This window comes from Cherax quadricarinatus, chromosome 2 (assembly GCF_038502225.1).
Source record: "Cherax quadricarinatus isolate ZL_2023a chromosome 2, ASM3850222v1, whole genome shotgun sequence".
In the NCBI taxonomy this organism is placed as follows: Eukaryota; Metazoa; Arthropoda; class Malacostraca; order Decapoda; family Parastacidae; genus Cherax; species Cherax quadricarinatus.
Genome location: NC_091293.1, coordinates 73,720,298 through 73,744,316, shown reverse-complemented (window position 1 = coordinate 73,744,316; position 24,019 = coordinate 73,720,298). Strand labels below are relative to the sequence as shown.

Sequence of the window (24,019 nt, the reverse complement as noted above, 5' to 3'; positions counted from 1 at the left end):
GGTTATCATATGAAGGTGCACATCTTAGGAAATATGTCAACCTGGGCAGACTCAAGCACTTTGTGAGAAGGTACAAGGCATCGTGGGTGTCCAGATTGCCTATTCGTTGTTCCATTCTCCTTAACTCTTCCAATTTCTTCCTGAGAATTGTGTCAATGGCATTGCTTCCCAGAGGTGCTCCTAGCAAGACACTATTTGTGGGGGCAATGACTGCTGCTCCTGGTAGTTTTGATCTCACTGCATTTATCACTTGTTGACTGACTGAGATGATTTCACATTTGGATGGATTCAGGATGAGACCCATTTCCTGTCCCCGTGTCATTACCTGTGTAAGGTCATGTAGGAGGGACTCCTTTGTACCTGCTAGTGTGCCATCATCTAGGGAACCAGATGTTTAGCTCGCTGGTCAGTCTGACTGTGATTTCCCTAACTGCAATACAGAAGAGAAATGGTGCAAGAGGATCTCCTTGTTGGACACCCTCCGATGATGTGATTTCATGCTCTCCAAAGAGAAGCATTGATTCCTTGCTATAACCAGCTGAAACAAAAGGGAAGTATACCAGCCCACTAACCCCCAAGGTCTCTTCATCCACAGTTCTGGGTGGCGTACACACCGTGTGCAGCGCAGTACCAGAACGCGGTACAGTTGACTCTGGAGCAGATTGACCTCATCAAGCGGGTCATTAAGAAATACAATCAGTACCTGGAGCTGGTAACAAATTCTCAAGGTGAGTCTATAATAATACCTACCAGGAAAGTATTATGATGACAAGTTGAATCTATTGTAATACTTCCTGAGTATTACCATTGATGACTATTACCTTGATAAACCGAGTCTCTTATCATATAATCATGTTAATTTTTGCTTTACATGGAGAATGGCTAATCATAGTTTCTGAAGATTATTTCCTCATAAGATGTTACACAGTAATATATTCTGTTTATTTCTAACATAGTAGGCGAGTCTCTTAAAATACTGCCAGGTGGTAGTGTCTTACAGTGTAACTCTCATAATACTGCCAGGTGGTAGTGTCTTACAGTGTAACTCTCATAATGCTGCCAGGTGGTAGTGTCTTACAGTGTAACTCTCATAATGCTGCCAGGTGGTAGTGTCTTACAGTGTAACTCTCATAATGCTGCCAGGTGGTAGTGTCTTACAGTGTAACTCTCACAATGCTGCCAGGTGGTAGTGTCTTACAGTGTAACTCTCATAATACTGCCAGGTGGTAGTGTCTTACAGTGTAACTCTCATAATGCTGCCAGGTGGTAGTGTCTTACAGTGTAACTCTCATAATACTGTCTGGTGGTAGTGTCTTACAGTGTAACTCTCATAATGCTGCCAGGTGGTAGTGTCTTACAGTGTAACTCTCACTGTCCACACCTGCAACTCTCCACAGTGTCGTCATTGCTTTACTGAACACAGTCACTGTTGGTCACTTGTCAGAGAAATATCTGATTGCCTCGACTAAAACCTTTCACCCTTCAAGGTTGGCAGGAATGGGATGCCTTCATAATTATCAAGGTCTCTTCATCCAAGAAAATGGAGATTATTCTTCCTTTGCATGGATCGAACGTAATTTCCTCGTGTTCCTTAGGTGGTGTATGATGCCTCGCGGTTTAGCTTGTCACCACGATTATAATTATGTTATATACTTTCACTATATATAAAAATGGAAACACTTGCCCCTCGCCCACACACACACAACCAAGGAGATACTTAACTCAGACCCAGAGATACGGAGGAAAGCAAAATCGGATAAGGAAAAGGAGAGGACACTCATTATTTATGAGCTTCCTGAGGCAGAAAGGGAGACATATGATGAAAGAAAACAGGGGGAAATTAAAGAGATGCAGAGCATCATCACGGTAACATTAGAGGCTGACTCAACTGGCAAATTTTTAGAGACTTGGGTGGTTCTAGAGGGAAAAGAACTGCCCAATCAAACTGACATGCAAGTCAGAAAATACATGAAACACAATCCTACAGCGGAAGTCACTGTTAAAGGGTTCACAGAAATACCAGCGAGTGTACCTTGACTGCGACAGAACACATAAAAGCATAATAACATAAGAAAGAAGGAACACTGCGGCAGGCCTACTGGCCCATGCGAGGCAAGTCCAATTCTCCTACGGCTTAAGCCAACGCCCTAACCTAGTCAGGTCAGGTTACATTCAATTAAGGAAGGAGCACGGCACGTGACCTAGTAGCACAAGCTAGTTAGGTCCAGCTGACACTCACCCACACCCACTCATGTATTTATCTAACCTATTTTGAAAACTACACAATGTCATAACTTCTGTGACAATACTCGGGAGTTTGTTCCACTCATCCACAACTCTATTACCAAACCAGTGCTTTCCTATATCCTTCCTGAATCTGAATTTTTCCAACTTAAAGCCATTGCTGCGAGTCCTGTCTAGGCTAGATATTTTTAGCACGCTATTTACATCCTTTATATTTATTCCTGTTTTCCATTTATGCAGCTCAGTCATATTCCCTCAAATTCTACGCCTCTCTTGAGAATGCATATTCAGGGCCCTCAGTCTATTATCATAGGGAAGATTTCTGATGCATGGGATCAACTTTGTCATCCTCCTTTGTACGTTTTCCAGTGCATTTATATCCATTCTGTAATAAGGCGACTAAAACTTTGCAGCATAATCTAAATGAGGCCTAACCACAGATATATAGAGTTGAAGAACAACCTGAGGATTTCTATTATTTATATTTCTTGATGTGAAGCCAAGGATTCTGTAAGCATTATTGCGAATACTTATGCATTGTTGTATTGGCTTCAGATTACTGCTAACCAGAACTCCTAAATGCTTTTTGCAATCAGTAATATTAAGATCTACATTATTTACATTATTTAGTTTATATGTGGCATGGTTATTTTCCTGTCCAACATTTAGAACTTAGCATTTGTCTATATTAAACTGCATCTGTCACTTCTCCGACCACTGCATCAGTCTATTCAAATCATCCTGGAGTGCTCTAATGTCCTCATTAGAATGAATTGGACGGCCTATTTTGGTGTCATCAGCAAATTTACATATGTCGCTGCTTATTCCATCGTCTATGTCGTTTATGTAAACTGTGAACAACAAGGGGCCCAACACTGACTCCTGTGGAACACCGCTTGTGACGTGCCCCAATTCTAATTTCTCACCATGTATGCAAATTCTCTGCTGCCTATTTGTCAACCATGCCTCTACCCAGGAAAAAAATTCTCCTCCTATTCCGTGTGCCTTAAGTTTCCTCAGTAGCCTGTGATGTGGAACTGCATCGAAAGCATTACTGCAGTCCATATACACAATATCATATTCATTACCATGATCTACCTCCACAAATACCTTTGTGAAAAGAGTTAGTAAATTCGTTAGACAGGAACGGCCCTTTGTAAAACCTTGCTGAGATCCATTAATCAATTTATGCCTTTCAAGATGGCTGCGAATTGCCTCGGCAATTATTGATTCCATAAATTTTCTCACTGTGGAGGTAAGGCTTATTGGTCTATAGTTCAAAGCTAAGGACCTGTCACCTGACTTGTAAATAGGTATTACATTTGTCATTTTCCACTTGTCTGGCACTATGCCAGTTTGTAGTGATATATTGAAAAGATTAGCCAAAGGTATGCTAAGTTCCTCTTTACATTCCTTTAACACCCTTGCAAACAGTTCATCAGGGCCTGAGGATTTGTTAGGTTTTAATTTCTCTGTTTGTCTGAGGACCATATCGCTAGTTACTCCAATCGTGCATAGTTTATTATCGTCCTGTTCTACATAATTTATTATTTCTGGAATTTCGCTTGTATCTTCCTGAGTAAAAACTGAGAGGAAATAAGTGTTGAAAAGTTCACACATTTCCTTATCACTGTCAGTGATCGGACCTGGGTTACTCTTAAGTGGGTCTATCTTGTCCCTAATCTTACTTCTGTATACCTGAAAGAACCCTCTCGGTTAGTCTTCGAATCTCTTGCGACCTTAGCCTCTAATCCCTTTTTGCTTTACTTATTCCTTTCTTTATATCTCTCATTAATTGATTACATTGATTTCTTAACTGCCCATCCCCTGTTTTGATACGCCTATATATGCCTCTCTATTGATCAGTGAGATGTTTTAATCTATTGTTTTTCCATTTGAGATTATTTTTATTAGATCTAATTTCCCTACTTAGAACAAAAGTTGTTTGGGCAGCTAGAACTATGCTCTGAAATACGTCATATTGGCAACTAACACCACCTACCTGACCCACAGTCAGGTCATCCCAATTTAGCCCATGCAGGTAATTTTTCAGTCCCATGAAATCGGCAAAGCGGAAGTCTGGGACAGACTTGATTGCAGTTATCTGGGTAATTCCATGATATATTGAAACTAAGTGATTTGTGATCGCTTTCCCCAAGCTCATCATTAACCTCAAGATTATTAGATAGTGATTCTTTGTTGGCAAGAACCAAGTCAGGCAGATTGTTTCCTCTAGTTGGTTATGTCACAAACTTTTTAAAAAGCTATCCTGAACCGTATCAAGACAGACACTAGACTCAAGATTTCCTGTTACAGTGTTCCAATCAATTTGTCTATAGTTAAAATCTCCCATTTACAAAACATTGTCATATCTGGACGCCTTATAAGTTTCGTCCCATAGCAGTTTACTTCACTCTTTATCAAGGTTTGGGGACCTATAAGTCACACCCAAAATTAATTTTTCACGAACCTCGAGAAACTGTAGCCAAACAGATTCTGTGTCCGATGTTTCTAATCTTATATCATGTCTAAGACAACAATTTCAATTATCTCTGATAAACATCGCCACACCACCACCCTTCCTGTTGACCCTTTCTGTGTGGAATAGTTTATAACCCTGTATGTTGCATTCAGAAGGCATTTCTCTTTCTTTCAAGTTGAACCAGGTCTCTCTTACAGCAATATCTATATTACCTTCACTTGCAAGAAATCATAGCTCATCTATCTTGTTTCTTAGACTCCTACTATTTGTATAGTAAACCTTAAGGGAGCTAGTCACTCGTTGCCCTCTACTATCTCTCTTTGTTTGTTGAACAATTTCTTTGCCTTTACTAGCAACTGTATTTTGAATATTGTCTTTTAAACATATCCCTGATGTATCCCGGTAATATCTGCTGTTTTCAATCCTTGTAAAACAGCATGATTGTTTCCCACAAACAAACATACCTCTATAATCTATCAGTTTAAAGTCCTAGACAAGTTATCAATGACCTCTTTAATCGAACTGGCTAATGCAACCACTCCAACCCAAGAGAGATGAACCTCATTCTTTGCATACATATCACGTTTGCCATAAAATTTGTCCCAGTTATCAATGAATGGGATTGCAAGTTCCTTGCAGTACCTGTCTAGCCAGCAATTTATACCAATTGCCCTAGACATCCATTCATTGTCCACTCCCTTTCTAGGCAAGATGCTACATATGACTGGGATCCCTCCCTTAGACCTGACTACATCTATGTCTGACCTGTACTTATCCAGCAGCTCCTGTCTCATGCCCTTCCCGATGTCATTTCCAACAGCACTAAGACAGATAATGGGCTTGTTCCCATTACCTGACATAATATTATCCAACCTGCTGACTATGTCACCAACACCAGCTCCTGGGAAGCACACACTCTGTCTGACCTTCCTTTCTCTGTTACAAAAAGCACAGTCCATATATCTTATTTGAGAGTCTCCTACTATCAGAATATTCTTACCTTGTTTAGCTGGGGAGTCAGTGGTACCTATAACCTCACTAACCACTGAAGTGCACTTGTCCTGGAGAACAGATAATCGATTACCTACCTTCACATCTTCTCTACGCCTTCCTTCCACTACAGACTGATACACTCTTGAAGTCATTCTGTTTCGCTCCATTCTCTCTACATGTCCGAACCACCTCAACAACCCTTCCTCAGCCCTCTGGACAACAGTTTTGGTAATCCCGCACCTCCTCCTAACTTCCAAACTACGAATTCTCTGCATTATATTCACACCACACATTGCCCTCAGACATGACATCTCCACTGCCTCCAGCCTTCTCCTCGCTGCAACATTCATCACCCACGCTTCACACCCATATAAGAGCGTTGGTAAAACTATACTCTCATACATTCCCCTCTTTGCCTCCAAGGACAAAGTTCTTTGTCTCCACAGACTCCTAAGTGCACCACTCACTCTTTTTCCCTCATCAATTCTATGATTCACCTCATCTTTCATAGACCCATCCGCTGACACGTCCACTCCCAAATATCTGAATACGTTCACCTCCTCCATACTCTCTCCCTCCAATCTGATATTCAATCTTTCATCACCTAATCTTTTTGTTATCCTCATAACCTTACTCTTTCCTGTATTCACCTTTAATTTTCTTCTTTTGCACACCCTACCAAATTCATCCACCAATCTCTGCAACTTCTCTTCAGAATCTCCCAAGAGCACAGTGTCATCAGCAAAGAGCAGCTGTGACAACTCCCACTTTGTGTGTGATTCTTTATCTTTTAACTCCACGCCTCTTGCCAAGACCCTCGCATTTACTTCTCTTACAACCCCATCTATAAATATATTAAACAACCACGGTGACATCACACATCCTTGTCTAAGGCCTACTTTTACTGGGAAAAAATTTCCCTCTTTCCTACATACTCTAACGTGAGCCTCACTATCCTCGTAAAAACTCTTCACTGCTTTCAGTAACCTACCTCCTACACCATACACTTGCAACATCTGCCACATTGCCCCCCTATCCACCCTGTCATACGCCTTTTCCAAATCCATAAATGCCACAAAGACCTCTTTAGCCTTATCTAAATACTGTTCACTTATATGTTTCACTGTAAACACCTGGTCCACACACCCCCTACCTTTCCTAAAGCCTCCTTGTTCATCTGCTATCCTATTCTCCGTCTTACTCTTAATTCTTTCAATTATAACTCTACCATACACTTTACCAGGTACACTCAACAGACTTATCTCCCTATAATTTTTGCACTCTCTTTTATCCCCTTTGCCTTTATACAAAGGAACTATGCATGCTCTCTGCCAATCCCTAGGTACCTTACCCTCTTCCATACATTTATTAAATAATTGCACCAACCACTCCAAAACTATATCCCCACCTGCTTTTAACATTTCTATCTTTATCCCATCAATCCCGGCTGCCTTACCCCCTTTCATTTTACCTACTGCCTCACGAACTTCCCCCACACTCACAACTGGCTCTTCCTCACTCCTACAAGATGTTATTCCTCCTTGCCCTATACACGAAATCACAGCTTCCCTATCTTCATCAACATTTAACAATTCCTCAAAATATTCCTTCCATCTTCCCAATACCTCTAACTCTCCATTTAATAACTCTCCTCTCCTATTTTTAACTGACAAATCCATTTGTTCTCTAGGCTTTCTTAACTTGTTAATCTCACTCCAAAACTTTTTCTTATTTTCAACAAAATTTGTTGATAACATCTCACCCACTCTCTCATTTGCTCTCTTTTTACATTGCTTCACCACTCTCTTAACTTCTCTCTTTTTCTCCATATACTCTTCCCTCCTTGCATCACTTCTACTTTGTAAAAACTTCTCATATGCTAACTTTTTCTCCCTTACTACTCTCTTTACATCATCATTCCACCAATCGCTCCTCTTCCCTCCTGCACCCACTTTCCTGTAACCACAAACTTCTGCTGAACACTCTAACACTACATTTTTAAACCTACCCCATACCTCTTCGACCCCATTGCCTATGCTCTCATTAGCCCATCTATCCTCCAATAGCTGTTTATATCTTACCCTAACTGCCTCCTCTTTTAGTTTATAAACCTTCACCTCTCTCTTCCCTGATGCTTCTATTCTCCTTGTATCCCATCTACCTTTTACTCTCAGTGTAGCTACAACTAGAAAGTGATCTGATATATCTGTGGCCCCTCTATAAACATGTACATCCTGAAGTCTACTCAACAGTCTTTTATCTACCAATACATAATCCAACAAACTACTGTCATTTCGCCCTACAGCATATCGTGTATACTTATTTATCCTCTTTTTCTTAAAATATGTATTACCTATAACTAAACCCCTTTCTATACAAAGTTCAATCAAAGGGCTCCCATTATCATTTACACCTGGCACCCCAAACTTACCTACCACACCCTCTCTAAAAGTTTCTCCTACTTTAGCATTCAAGTCCCCTACCACAATTACTCTCTCACTTGGTTCAAAGGCTCCTATACATTCACTTAACATCTCCCAAAATCTCTCTCTCTCCTCTGCATTCCTCTCTTCTCCAGGTGCATACACGCTTATTATGACCCACTTCTCGCATCCAACCTTTACTTTAATCCACATAATTCTTGAATTTACACATTCATATTCTCTTATATATATATATATATATATATATATATATATATATATATATATATATATATATATATATATATATATATATAAATATATATATATATATATATATATATATATATATATATATATATATATATATATTTATATACATACATATGTTTATACATTAATACATATATTGTCCTGTTAATAAAAGTATTTTTTAACTTGAAATGCAATAAAAGGCTCCAGATATTCGTCGTTTTAATTTTTTTTTTTTTTTCATTTCGGTTTATTATACAAATGAAAGCTCAAAAAATGTTTAAACAATTTCCCACTGTCTTTTATTTGTGTGAAACTTAACGCGGCTTTTCATGGTATATATATCTCTCTATTAAATCGCAGTTAAAAATTTAGTATTACGGGATGAATTCTGTATACGGGTTGATAGTACCATCTCGCCAGCGTCACACTCATTCCTATACCTGGGATGGACACAGCAATGAGGGTCACAAGTGGAAGGCGATAACTCAGATGGGTCAAGGGGATGTTAGGAAGTATTTCGTCAGTCATAGAGTTGTTAGGAAGTGGAACAATCTGGAAGGTGATGTAGTGTAGGCAGAATTTATATATAGCTTTAAGAAGAGATACGATAAGCGCTTGGAGCAGGGGCAGAGTGGAGCTAGAAGCGATCAGCGAAGAGGCGGGGTCAGGAACTGTGAATCGACCCCTGCAACCACAATTAGGTGAGTACAAGTAGGTGAGTGGTCTATATGGGCTTACACACACACACACACACACACACACACACACACATACACACATACACACACACACACACACACACACACACACACACTCACGCACTCACACACAGACACACACAGACACACACACACACACACACACACACACACACACTCACACACACACACACACACACACACACACACACACACACACACATAGACACACACACACACATAGACACACACACACACACACACACACACACACACACACACACACACACACACACACACACACACACACACACACACACACACACACACAGGACAGGAGGGTCAGGGGAGACATGATAACATACAAATTAATACGTGTAATAGACAAGGTGGACAGAGACAGGATGTTCCAAAGAAGGTCTTAATGAATTGCTTTATTATCTCTAACTTAATGTGGAGTGGTGGTAGGATAATGTTATCCCTGTCAACCAATGTCTCCTTAATGACGTTTGTTGCACTTACAGTCACGTTTTCTGTTAAAGGCCATGTCACTTTTGTCCAGTGATCTGCCTTCACCCTACTGTCCCACAAACTGATGAAACAAGTGTACTTTGTAAATCCAGTCTGTTGCCTAAGCAAGAGGTTTACCATCTTCAGATCAACACAAATAGACATCATGTGCTCATGATAGCACTGGTTCTGCAGTACCATTTTGATATTTTCGTATTTTTTAAGTTTTGTTGAGTGAGCAATTGGAAGAGATGCATATTGGTTACCTTTGTGCAATAAGACATATTTCTAATGGAGCTGTTTATAAACAGTCATCAATCTCCTGGTCGATATTCAAGTCTTATTCTTTATCTTGGCTGAATTAAGGAAGGAGTTCAACCTTTCTTGTCCGATAAGCTGTTATCTTAACTTCCTGCTGTAGACAGTTCTTTTCTTTTAATTTGCATGCTAAAAGTTCAGTTGCTTGATTTGACATACTGTGGTCACGTATCAGATCATTGAGTTCTTAGGAGAACTGCTAGGGTGTCGAAATGCTTCCTACATATTCACGTCCACTAAAATCTCACATGTTACATAATAAAAACCCTGAATTTCTTCAACATCTGACAATCGAAGGTAAACACTGGTATGGTAATGTCTTCGCTGTGTGGCTCAGGTCTCCTTGATGACTCAACAGCAGGATATTCCCACTTCTTGTATCGATTCACCATACAGAAATAACACTCATCGTGGCTCTCTCCACACCATAGACACACCGAAGTTTAAATTTTTCCACTGTCGTAAGCATTCAACACAGGTTTTGCAAACCATACTGGGTGCCAAAGACTTGGTTTGTCCTTCAAGTGCCACTCCAAAATAAGCAATATAACCCTGTTTTACAAAAATCTATGATTTTTTGCGAAAAATGTAGCAAAATGCATAGGGATTATTTAAGCAGACTCTTCGTGAAGAATACGTTTATTTGGCAAAAAAAATATAACATGGGTTACAATATTTTCACGCGGTCGTTGTTGATACAACTCCTTTCGTTAAATATTAAATCACTAAAAATAAAATTGTAATCTTTATTAAATCTATCTGTATACAAATTGTCACTACATATACAGACGTTGTGGCTAAGTTTCCTGTTAATTCAGGGTAAATATGCAATATCTTACAAACTAGAGAAAATTTCAAAAGCTACTGTCATTTTCGAATTCAGGAACTCCAAAATACCTTCAGATATCTTTGGTAACGAAGTTTTTTATTGACCAGTGTAATAATAATAATAATAATAATAATAATAATAATAATAATAATAATAATAATAACAATAATGATAATAATAATAATAATAATAATAATAATAATAATAATAATAATAATAATAATAATAATAATAAAAATAATAATAATAAATATAATAATATGAATTATAATAAAAATGTGTAGTTTGGTTAGGTTCTGAGTCATGTGACAAATGTTCCAGTCGAAATTTAATGAAAGTGGCTGTCAGGACAAACTCTGAAGTTGAGAAGTCTAGTGCCTATCCAGTGTCGGAGAGGGGATGTTGCTGCTCGCATGCGCACTCTACCATCGTTTTCTGGCAATTTCATTGACTTTTCTAATATTTTCTCTGCAAAATTTATGTGTTTGCTTATATATTCTTAATGAAAAGACTGGTGTTCTAACTTTAATTCTTTGAGAAAGGGATGGGTGTTCTAAATATTTCTCTTGAGAAATGATGGGAGTTCTAAATATTTCTCTAGGGAAAGGATGGGAGTGTAAATATTTCTCTTGGGAAAGGATGGGTGTGTAAATATTTCTCTTGGGAAAGGATGGGTGTGTAAATATTTCTCTTGGGAAAGGATGGGTGTGTAAATATTTCTCTTGAGAAAGGATGGGTGTGTAAATATTTCTCTTGAGAAAGGATGGGTGTGTAAATATTTCTCTTGGGAAAGGATGGGTGTGCAAATATTTCTCTTGGGAAAGGATGGGTGTGTAAATATTTCTCTTGGGAAAGGATGGGTGTGTAAATATTTCTCTTGGGAAAGGATGGGTGTGTAAATATTTCTCTTGGGAAAGGATGGGTGTGTAAATATTTCTCTTGAGAAAGGATGGGTGTGTAAATATTTCTCTTGAGAAAGGATGGGTGTGTAAATATTTCTCTTGGGAAAGGATGGGAGTGTAAATATTTCTCTTGGGAAAGGATGGGTGTGTAAATATTTCTCTTGAGAAAGGATGGGTGTGTAAATATTTCTCTTGGGAAAGGATGGGTGTGTAAATATTTCTCTTGGGAAAGGATGGGTGTGTAAATATTTCTCTTGGGAAAGGATGGGTGTGTAAATATTTCTCTTGAGAAAGGATGGGTGTGTAAATATTTCTCTTGGGAAAGGATGGGTGTGTAAATATTTCTCTTGGGAAAGGATGGGTGTGTAAATATTTCTCTTGGGAAAGGATGGGTGTGTAAATATTTCTCTTGGGAAAGGATGGGTGTGTAAATATTTCTCTTGGGAAAGGATGGGTGTGTAAATATTTCTCTTGGGAAAGGAATGGTGTGTAAATATTTCTCTTGGGAAAGGATGGGTGTGTAAATATTACTCTTGAGAAAGGATGGGTGTGTAAATATTTCTCTTGAGAAAGGATGGGTTTGTAAATATTTCTCTTGGGAAAGGATGGGTGTGTAAATATTTCTCTTGGGAAAGGATGGGTGTGTAAATATTTCTCTTGAGAAAGGATGGGTGTGTAAATATTTCTCTTGGGAAAGGATGGGTTTGTAAATATTTCTCTTGGGAAAGGATGGGTGTGTAAATATTTCTCTTTGGAAAGGATAAGTGTGTAAATATTTCTCTTGGGAAAGGATGGGTGTGTAAATATTTCTCTTGGGAAAGGATGGGTGTGTAAATATTTCTCTTGGGAAAGGATGAGTGTGCAAATATTTCTCTTGGGAAAGGATGGGTGTGTAAATATTTCTCTTGGGAAAGGATGAGTGTGCAAATATTTCTCTTGAGAAAGGATGGGTGTGTAAATATTTCTCTTTGGAAAGGATGGGTGTGTAAATATTTCTCTTGAGAAAGGATGGGTGTGTAAATATTTATCTTGGGAAAGGATGGGTGTGTAAATATTTCTCTTGGGAAAGGATGGGTGTGTAAATATTTCTCTTGGGAAAGGATGAGTGTGCAAATATTTCTCTTGGGAAAGGATGGGTGTGTAAATATTTCTCTTGGGAAAGGATGGGTGTGTAAATATTTCTCTTGGGAAAGAATGGGTGTGTAAATATTTCTCTTGGGAAAGGATGGGTGTGTAAATATTTCTCTTGAGAAAGGAATGGTGTGTAAATATTTCTCTCAGAAAAGGATGGGTGTGTAAATATTTCTCTTGGGAAAGGATGGGTGTGTAAATATTTCTCTTGAGAAAGGATGGGTGTGTAAATATTTCTCTTGGGAAAGGATGGGTGTGTAAATATTTCTCTTGGGAAAGAATGGGTGTGTAAATATTTCTCTTGGGAAAGGATGGGTGTGTAAATATTTCTCTTGAGAAAGGAATGGTGTGTAAATATTTCTCTCAGAAAAGGATGGGTGTGTAAATATTTCTCTTGGGAAAGGATGGGTGTGTAAATATTTCTCTTGAGAAAGGAATGGTGTGTAAATATTTCTCTCAGAAAAGGATGGGTGTGTAAATATTTCTCTTGGGAAAGGATGGGTGTGTAAATATTTCTCTTGAGAAAGGAATGGTGTGTAAATATTTCTCTCAGAAAAGGATGGGTGTGTAAATATTTCTCTTGGGAAATGGATGGGTGTGTAAATATTTATCTTGGGAAAGCATGGGTGTGTAAATATTTCTCTCGGGAAAGGATGGGTGTGTAAATATTTCTCTTGAGAAAGGATGGGTGTGTAAATATTTCTCTTGAGAAAGGTTGGGTGTGTAAATATTTCTCTTGGGAAAGGATGGGTGTGTAAATATTTCTCTTTGGAAAGAATGGGTGTGTAAATATTTCTCTCGGGAAAGGATGGGTGTGTAAATATTTCTCTTGGGAAAGGATGGGTGTGTAAATATTTCTCTTGGGAAAGGAATGGTGTGTAAATATTTCTCTTGGGAAAGGATGGGTGTGTAAATATTTCTCTTGAGAAAGGATGGGTGTGTAAATATTTCCCTTGGGAAAGGATGGGTGTGTAAATATTTCTCTTGAGAAAGGATGGGTGTGTAAATATTTCTCTTGGGAAAGGATGGGTGTGTAAATATTTCTCTTGAGAAAGGATGGGTGTGTAAATATTTCTCTTGGGAAAGGATGGGTGTGTAAATATTTCTCTTGAGAAAGGATGGGTGTGTAAATATTTCTCTTGGGAAAGGATGGGTGTGTAAATATTTCTCTTGAGAAAGGATGGGTGTGTAAATATTTCTCTTGGGAAAGGATGGGTGTGTAAATATTTCTCTTGAGAAAGGATGGGTGTGTAAATATTTCTCTTGGGAAAGAATGGGTGTGTAAATATTTCTCTTTGGAAAGAATGGGTGTGTAAATATTTCTCTTGGGAAAGGATGGGTGTGTAAATATTTCTCTTGGGAAAGGATGGGTGTGTAAATATTTCTCTTGGGAAAGGATGAGTGTGTAAATATTTCTCTTGGGAAAGGATGGGTGTGTAAATATTTCTCTTTGGAAAGAATGGGTGTGTAAATATTTCTCTCGGGAAAGGATGGGTGTGTAAATATTTCTCTTGGGAAAGGATGGGTGTGTAAATATTTCTCTTGGGAAAGGATGAGTGTGTAAATATTTCTCTTGGGAAAGGATGGGTGTGTAAATATTTCTCTTGGGAAAGGATGGGTGTGTAAATATTTCTCTTGGGAAAGGATGGGTGTGTAAATATTTCTCTTTGGAAAGGATGGGTTTGTAAATATTTCCCATTGGAAAGGATGGGTGTGTAAATATTTCTCTTGGGAAAGGATGGGTGTGTAAATATTTCTCTTGGGAAAGGATGGGTGTGTAAATATTTCTCTTGGGAAAGGATGGGTGTGTAAATATTTCTCTCGGGAAATTATGGGTGTGTAAATATTTCTCTTGAGAAAGGATGGGTGTGTAAATATTTCTCTTGAGAATGGATGGGTGTGTAAATATTTCTCTTGGGAAAGGATGGGTGTGTAAATATTTCTCTTGGGAAAGGATGAGTGTGTAAATATTTCTCTTGGGAAAGGATGGGTGTGTAAATATTTCTCTTGGGAAAGGATGGGTGTGTAAATATTTCTCTTGGGAAAGGATGGGTGTGTAAATATTTCTCTTGGGAAAGGATGGGTGTGTAAATATTTCTCTTGGGAAAGGATGGGTGTGTAAATATTTCTCTCGGGAAATTATGGGTGTGTAAATATTTCTCTTGAGAAAGGATGGGTGTGTAAATATTTCTCTTGAGAATGGATGGGTGTGTAAATATTTCTCTTGGGAAAGGATGGGTGTGTAAATATTTCTCTTGGGAAAGGATGAGTGTGTAAATATTTCTCTTGGGAAAGGATGGGTGTGTAAATATTTCTCTTGGGAAAGGATGGGTGTGTAAATATTTCTCTTGGGAAAGGATGGGTGTGTAAATATTTATCTTGGGAAAGGATGGGTGTGTAAATATTTATCTTTGGAAAGAATGGGTGTGTAAATATTTCTCTCGGATTATAGTGCAGTCCCAGAACCTGCAGAAATTGACAACACACCTCCCAACAATTCTCAACCAAAGGTGAATTTGTGCAAATAGTATGCTTGGGGCATCTGTAAGCATGGAATAACAGGGGAAAAAAATGGGACATGCAACTTTGACCATCCCAAAAAATGTAGCGACCTCCTGTCTAAAGGAGTGTGTCGTTCTTCTTCCTGTACTTTCTTTCACCCAAAAATGTGCCACTCCTCGGTCCTCCAGAAGCAGTGTTACAACATCGAGTGCCCTGCATACCATCTAAAAGGGAACAGGAGGCACTGACCCCACAAGACAAACAATAGTAGCTACGACAACCCAACTCCAGGTGATTTTTTAGTGGCAGGAAACGAAAAAAGAAAATTGAAGGAAATAACAAAAATAGTCCACCACCTTGGAGCCTTGTTGGACTGGAGGCGCAGCCAGTGGCCACCCATGGCCCTCCAGAATTACAACTACTGATGCCAATAACAAAATCCCCCCAACAAACACAGAATACAACCTCGTTCATATTTGCTAATATACAGGGCCTTAAGCCATCCACCAACAACAAAATACCTTTTATCAGTGGACTTCTAGAGGAGTCTAATGCAATGTTTGCAGCCTTCACAGAGACTCACACAAAAGATCAATTTGACAGTGAAATATGGATAAGTGGTTACAACCTTTTCAGATGCGACAGAAAAAACAGGCAACAAGGGGGGATTGGCCTGTATGTCAAAGAGTCCCTTATCTGCACGGAGTTGCTGAACACCACAAATGAGGTAGTTGAAGTTCTATCAATAAAGATCGAGAACCAAAACCTAGTCATTGTTGTTGTATACAAGCCACCAGATGCAACCTCACAACAGTTCAAGGAACAGCTACTGAAAATTGATTACTGTTTGGAAAACCTTCCAGCTCCATCCTCAAACATCTTACTGCTTGGTGATTTCAACCTAAGGCATACAAAATGGAAGAATGTAGCAAATAATGTTATAGCTGAAACAATCCATGGAGGTAGCGCAGATGAAAGGTCACACACACATGAGCTACTAAGTCTCTGCGAAAAACACACCTTAAGCCAGCAGATTAGTGGAGCCAACAAGACTAGAAAACACTTGACCTTATCTTCACAAATAATGAGGATCTGATAAGAGACATAAGAATATAAAAAACAACTAATTCCGATCACAACCTAATCGAAGTCCAGACGTACATGCATAGGGGTCCTGATCAGCAGAATGCATGTACCTGTGAAGGTGTCTTCACAAAATACAACTTCAACAACAAGAACATCAACTGGGACCAGGTAAACCATGTCCTAAACGAAACATGTTGGGAAGATGTCTTAAATGACATGGATCCAAACCAGTGCCTTGAAAGAATCAACTTCCTGGTAGCCGAAGCATGTTCTAGGCATATTCCCCTAAGAAAGAAGAAGAGCAGGAGTAAACTGGGGAGAAAAAGACGATCCCTCAACAGAAGACGACGAAGAGTCACTGAGCTCCTCAGGAGTGCTAGAAAATCTGATACACGAAAAGAGGCGCTGACCAGGGAAGTGGAAACTATCGAACTTAAGCTAAATGACTCTTACAGGAACCAGGAGAGGCAGGAGGAGCTTAAAGCTATTAGTGAAATTGAAAGAAATTCAAAATATTTCTTTTCATATGCCAAAAACAAGGCAAATACCACATCTAGTATCGGGCCCTTACTCAGACAGGATGGGACTTACACAGATGACAGCAAGGAAATGAGTGAAATATTGAAATCCCAGTACGACTCTGTGTTTAGTGAACCACTAATCGGTCTGAGGATCGACGACCCAAATGATTTCTTCATGAATGAGCCTCAAAACTCCATAAATGTATGCCAGATTTCCGACATTACCCTAACTTCGATAGATTTCGAAAAAGCCATTGACAACATGCCTATGCACTCAGCCCCGGGCCCAGACTCGTGGAACTCTGTTTTCATTAAGAACTGCAAGAAACCCCTCTCGCGTGCCCTAAGTACACTATGGAGGAGGAGCTTGGACATGGGTGAAATTCCACAGTCACTTAAAACAACGGATATAGCCCCACTCCATAAAGGTGGCAGCAAAGCATTAGCTAAGAACTATAGACCAATAGCTCTGACGTCCCACATCATAAAAATCTTTGAAAGAGTGCTAAGAAGCAGGATTGCAAATCACCTGGATTCCCAAAATCTGCACAATCCAGGGCAACATGGGTTCAGGGCAGATCGCTCCTGCCTCTCACAACTACTGGATCACTATGACATGGCCTTGGATGCACTGGAAGAAAATCAGAATGCAGACGTAATATACACAGACTTTGCAAAAGCATTTGACAAATGCGATCATGGCGTAATAGCCCATAAAATACGTGCTAAAGGAATAACTGGGAAAGTGGGGAGATGGATCTTCAACTAACTAACAAATCGAACACAAAGAGTAGTGGTCAACAGAGTTAAATCGGAGGCTGCCATAGTGAAGAGCTCTGTTCCACAAGGCACAGTACTCGCCCCCATCTTATTCCTTATCCTCATATCAGACATAAACAGAGATATACACCACAGCACCGTATCATCCTTTGCGGATGATACTAGGATCTGCATGAGGCTGTCATCTGCTGAGGACGCGGTTAATCTCCAAGAAGATATAAACAAAGTTTTCCAATGGGCAACGGTAAACAATATGATGTTCAATGAGGACAAATTCCAACTACTCCGTTATGGAAAACTGGAGGAGATAATAACTAGAACAGAGTATACTACTGACTCCGGCCATACAATAGAGCGGAAAACTAATGTAAGGGACCTGGGAGTAGTAATGTCTGAGGATCTCACTTTCAAGGATCACAACAGTGCCACGATCGCACGTGCAAAGAAAATGATAGGATGGATAATGAGAACTTTCAAAACGAGAGATGCCAAGCCCATGATGATACTTTTCAAATCACTTGTTCTCTCTAGGCTGGAATACTGCTGTACATTAACACCTCCATTCAAAGCAGGTGAAATCGCAGATCTAGAGAGTGTACAGAGATCCTTGGAAGCACTTGACTTGTACTCGTTGGAACGCAGGAGGGAGAGATATATCATAATCTACACTTGGAAAATCTTGGAAGGAATAGTCCCAAATCTGCACACAGAAATCACTCCCTACGAAAGTAAAAGACTGGGCAGGCGATGCAAAATGCCGCCAATAAAAAGTAGGGGCGCCATTGGTACACTAAGAGAAAACACCATAAGTGTCCGGGGCCCAAAACTGTTCAACAGCCTCCCATCAAGCATTAGGGGAATTGCCAATAAACCCCTGGCTGCCTTCAAGAGAGAGCTGGACAGATACCTAAAGTCAGTGCCGGATCAGCCGGGCTGTGGGTCGTACGTTGGACTGCGTGCGGCCAGCAGTAACAGCCTAGTTGATCAGGCCCTGATCCATCGGGAGGCCTGGTCATGGACCGGGCCGCGGGGGCGTTGATCCCCGGAATAACCTCCAGGTAACCAGGCAACCTCGGGAAAGGATGGGTGTGTAAATATTTCTCTTGGGAAAGGATGGGTGTGTAAATATTTCTCTTGGGAAAGGATGGGTGTGTAAATATTTCTCTTGGGAAAGGATGGGTGTGTAAATATTTCTCTTGGGAAAGGATGGGTGTGTAAATATTTCTCTTGGGAAAGGATGGGTGTGTAAATATTTCTCTTGGGAAAGGATGGGTGTGTAAATATTTCTCTTGGGAAAGGATGGGTGTGTAAATATTTCTCTTGGGAAAGGATGGGAGTGTAAATATTTCTCTTGGGAAAGGATGGGTGTGTAAATATTTCTCTTGGGAAAGGATGGGTGTGTAAATATTTCTCTTGGGAAAGGATGGGTGTGTAAATATTTCTCTTGGGAAAGGATGGGTGTGTAAATATTTCTCTTGGGAAAGGATGGGTGTGTAAATATTTCTCTTGGGAAAGGATGGGTGTGTAAATATTTCTCTTGGAAAAGGATGGGTGTTCAAGAAAGAGAACTAAATGTTCGAATATTTTTGTCGCGGTAGTGCTGAGTGCTCAAATTTCTTTCCCAGAAGACGTGATGATGCTGTATCGTTTTATAAGACCTAGAGAACGCTGTTCTTACCATTTTTTTAGGACGAAGAAGTGGATGTTTTCTGAAGAAGAATAACATCTAATATTTTTTTTTCTGATGGGATGGGATAAATATTCTCTCTCTCTCTCTCTCTCTCTCTCTCAACCAAGCTGAGAAATCACCTCACTCTGCGAAAAAAAAGAGTTAATGGTTACAACACAGTTACAAAATAAACCAAAAACGGAGACACATTAATCTGCCTGAGTCTGAAACCTCCCCCCCGCCCTTCAACTTCTCTCTACCCTCCCCTACCTCACCTTCTACCCCATTCCTCCTCCCTCACCTTCTCCCTACCCTACCCTGCCTCACCCTCTCCTCCATTCCTCCTCCCTCACCCTCTCCCTACCCTCACCTACCTTACCTTCTACCCCATTCCTCCACCCTCACCTTCTCCCTATCCTCTCCTACCTCACCCTCTCCCCATTCCTCTCTCACCCTCTCTCTACCCTCCCCTACCTCACCCTCTCCCCTTTTCCTCCTCCTTCACAATCTCTCTACCTCTCCTACCTCACCCTGTTCCCCATTCCTGCTCCTTCACCCTCTCTCTACCTCCCCTACCTCACCGTCTCCCCCATTCCTCCTCCTTTACCCTCTCTCTAACTCCCCTACCTCACCTTCTCCACCATTCCTCTTTCTTCACCCTCTCTCTACCTCCCCTACCTCACTTTCTACCCCATTCCTCCTCCCTCTCCTTCTCCCTACCCTTTCCTACCTCACCCTCTCCCCCATTCCTCTCTCACCCTCCCCTACCTCACCTTCTCCCCAAATCCTCCTCCCTCATCCTTTCATCCCTTCCGCCTCCCTTACCATCTTCCCCACTCCCCTTCCCTTAATCTCTTTCCCCTCTCTCCCTCCCTATTCTCTCCCTTACCCCCCCCTCTTCCCGCACTCTCCTCCACATCATTTCTCCCTGACCTTCGCTTCTCCTCCCTCACCCCGGATCTCTCCCTGGCATCATCACTTATTTCACTACCATCCTACTCTCCTCTCTACCTCTCCTTTCTCCCTCACTCATCTTTCCTCATCTCTACCAGTCTTCATCATCCCTGTTCCCCATTAGCTCAATCTCCTTCCCATCTCCATCATCTCCATCTGTTCCACCTGCCCGTCACCTGCCCCTTTCCCGTCTTGAGCCCAGACTTGTGGGCATATCAGATATACCTCTCATATACCTTTGAAGGGTTTCGACAGCTTTCCTACTCTTGCAGCCCGCCCCTGGGCCCGGCTTAACTAGCACTTAGCTGGTCTGTCAAGCTGTTGCATTTGGCGGCCCGCAGGCCCACACCAGACCTGTGGGGATGATCACTATGTATCCCCGAAGGGATACCTTGAAGTTGTTGCTAGAATATCATAACTTGAGAGCACTTTAAGTGTTGGCTAACTATAAATAAGAAAAGATTTAAGCACTTTTCATTATGTGTAGGTATCCTACTGTCAATTTAAAACTGATCATTCTCGTATTTAGTTTCTGCAGAGTAACGTGAGAAAAACTCGTCTGATTGACTTCATATTATCTTACTTAGAAAATGATTATTTTGATGAGTAAAACAGATGTGCAGCATTTAGGGATCCTTACTGGAAAAAACTTGGAATGTGATTGGAGTGTGTAGAAGGCAATTTACCACATCTATTTTTTTTAAATAATTTGTCATTTTTTGCTGGGAATTAATTTGTTTTCTTCTTCTTCTTCTTCTTCCTCTTCCTCTTGTTCTTCTTTTTCTTGTTCTTCTTGTTCTTGTTCTTGTTCTTGTTCTTGTTCTTGTTCTTGTTCTTGTTCTTGTTCTTGTTCTTGTTCTTCTTCTTGTTCTTCTTCTTGTTCTTCTTCTTCTTCTTCTTCTTCTCCTTCTTCTTCTTCTTCTTCTTCTTCTTCTTCTTCTTCTTCTTCTTCTTCTTCTTCTTCTTCTTCTTCTTCTTCTTCTTCTTCTTCTTCTTCTTCTTGACATCTTTAGACAACTTGGCAATGCAATAACAGTTTTTACGCGCCTGGAGGGTATTCCAGGGATCAACGCCCCCGCCGCCCGGTCCATAACCAGTCCTCCCAGTGGATCAGGGTCTGATCAACCAGGCTGTTACAGATGGCCGCACGTAATCCAACGTACAAACCACAGCCCTGCTGATTCGGCACTAACTTTAGGTATCTGTCCAGCTCCTTCTTGAAGACAACCAGGGATTTATTGGTAATTCCCATTATAGCTGGTGGGAGGTTGTTGAACAGTGTTGGGCCTCAGACACTTATTGTGTTTTATCTTAGTGTACTAATGGCACCCATACTTTTCATTGGAGATGTTGCATTGTTTGCAAGTCTTTTGCTTTCGTAGGGAGTGATTTCTGTGTTCAGATTGGGGACCAGTCTCTCTAAGATTTTCCAGGTGTATATTATGATATATCTCTCTTGCCTGCACTCCAGTGAGTGCAAGTCAAGAGCTTCCAAGCGTTCCCAGTAGTTAGGTGTTTGATGGAACTTGTATGTACAGTAAAGATTAAACCATACCACGGGCGGGATTTGAACCCGCGGTCAGAGAGTCTCAAAACTCCAGACCGTCGCGTTAGCCACTGGACCAGCTAGCCACAATAAGATTCGTCCAACTAGGTATATTTCTACACCATAGGAAGGTTAGCATAGGCACCTCTGTGACCACAAATGCAAGTTTTTACAGACGAATCTCCAGCTAGCGCGGCCGTGACGAACTCTAGCTCAAGTCCCCTCACTGTCGTCAACATGACTCACGAAATCGTAATGACACGATTGCAAACAAACCATACCACGGGCGGGATTTGAGCACGTGGTCAGAGAGTCTCAAAACTCCAGATTCGTCTGTAAAAACTTGCATTTGTGGTCACAGTGGTGCCTATGCTAACCTTCCTATGGTGTAGAAATATACCTAGTTGGACGAATGTTATTGTGGCTAGCTGGTCCAGTGGCTAACGTGACGGTCTGGAGTTTTGATACAGTAAAGGTTCTCTGTACATTCTCTAGATCTACGATTCCACCTGCCTTGAATGGGGATGTTAATGTACAGCAGTATTCCAGCCTAAAGAGAACAAATTATTTAAAAAGGATCATCATTTGCTTAGCATCTCTTGTCTTGAATGTTGTCATTGGCCATCCCATCATTTTTCTTGCAGATGTGATAATGTCATTGTTGTGATCCTTGAAGGTAAGATCCTCAGACATTACCACTCCCAGGTCCTTCACATTACTTTTTAGTTCTATTGTGATTAGAGTTTGTAGTATACTCAGTTCTAGCTATTATTTCCTCCAGTTTTCCATAACGGAGTAGTTACAATTTGTTTTCACTGAACATCATATTGTTCTCCGTTGCCTATTGGAAAACTTGGTTCATATCTTCTTGGAGATTTACCGTGTCCTCACTGGATGATACTCTCGTGCAGATCCTAGTATCGTCTGCAAAAGATAATACGGTGCCATGGTTTACATATCTGTCTGATATGAGGATGAGGTACAGGACAGGAGCGAGTACTGTGCATTATGGAACAGTGCTCTTCACTGTGGCAGCTTCCAATTTAACTCCATTTACCACTACTCTGAATGGAAAGTTGAAGATCCATCTACACACTTTGCCAGTTATCCGTTTAGCACGCATTTGATGTGCTGTTACACCATGATCGCACTTGTCAAAGGCTTCTGCAAAAATGTGAGTATACCACGTCTTCATTCAATTTGTTTTCCACTGCATCCAAGACCATATCATATTGGTCCAGTAGATGCGAGAGGCAGGAGCGGCCTGCTCTGAACACATGTTGCCCTGAATTATGCATTTGTTGGGAAGTGGTTTGCAATCCTGTTTCTCAGAACTTTTTCAAATATTGTTATGAAGTGGGACGTTAATGCTATTGGTCTTTAGTTCTTAGCTGTTGCTTTGCTGCCGCCTTTATGAAGTGGGACTATATCCGTTGTTTTTCGTGACTGTGGAATCTTACCTGTGTCTATGCTCCTTTTCCATAACATATTTAAGGCCTGCGACCAGGGTTTCTTGCAGTTCGTAAAGAACACACAGTTTCACGAGTCTGGGCCTGGGGATGAGTGCATGGGCATGTTGTCAGTGGCTTTCTCAAGGTCTAGTCTAGGTGGAACTTACACAGATATGGTGTTTGCCTTCTTTTTGGCATATGGAAAGAAATATTTCGAATTTCTTTCAATTTCACTAATCGCTTATAGCTCCTCTTGTCTCTCCTGGATCCTACATTAGTCCTATATGAGCTAAAGTTAACTTTAGCTCATTATTTTCCACTTCCCTGTTCAGTACTTTTTTCCGTGTTTCAGATAATCTATCATTCTTGAGGAGCTCAGTGATTCTTTGCCTTCTCCTGGAGAGGGAGTCTCTCTCTCTCTCTCTCTCTCTCTCTCTCTCTCTCTCTCTCTCTCTCTCTCTCTCTCTCTCTCTCTCTCTCTCTCTCTCTCTCTCTCTCTCTCTCTCTCTCTCTCTCTCTCTCTCTCTCTCTCTCTCTCTCTCTCTCTCTCACTCTTTCTCTCCAGTTTACTTCTTCTCTTCTGTTTTCTTAGGGGGAATATACCTTGAACATGCATCAGTTTCCAAGAAGTTGAACTTTTCAAGGCACTATTTAGGTTATGTTATGTTTAAGCTATTTATGTTATTTAAGATATCTTCCCAACATGTTTCATTTAGGACAAGGTT

General features: G+C 40.5%; 1 protein-coding gene across 1 annotated transcript in view; it reads left to right on the top strand.

The window, feature by feature from the left end:
- LOC128695773 (dipeptidase 1) overlaps positions 1–24,019 on the top strand; it is an 839,310-nt gene that overhangs the window by 534,250 nt on the left and 281,041 nt on the right. Inside the window, exon 5 of the mRNA XM_070088924.1 lies at positions 596–728. Within this exon, the coding sequence (XP_069945025.1) occupies positions 596–728 (133 nt within the window). The remainder of the gene's footprint in view (positions 1–595; positions 729–24,019) is intronic.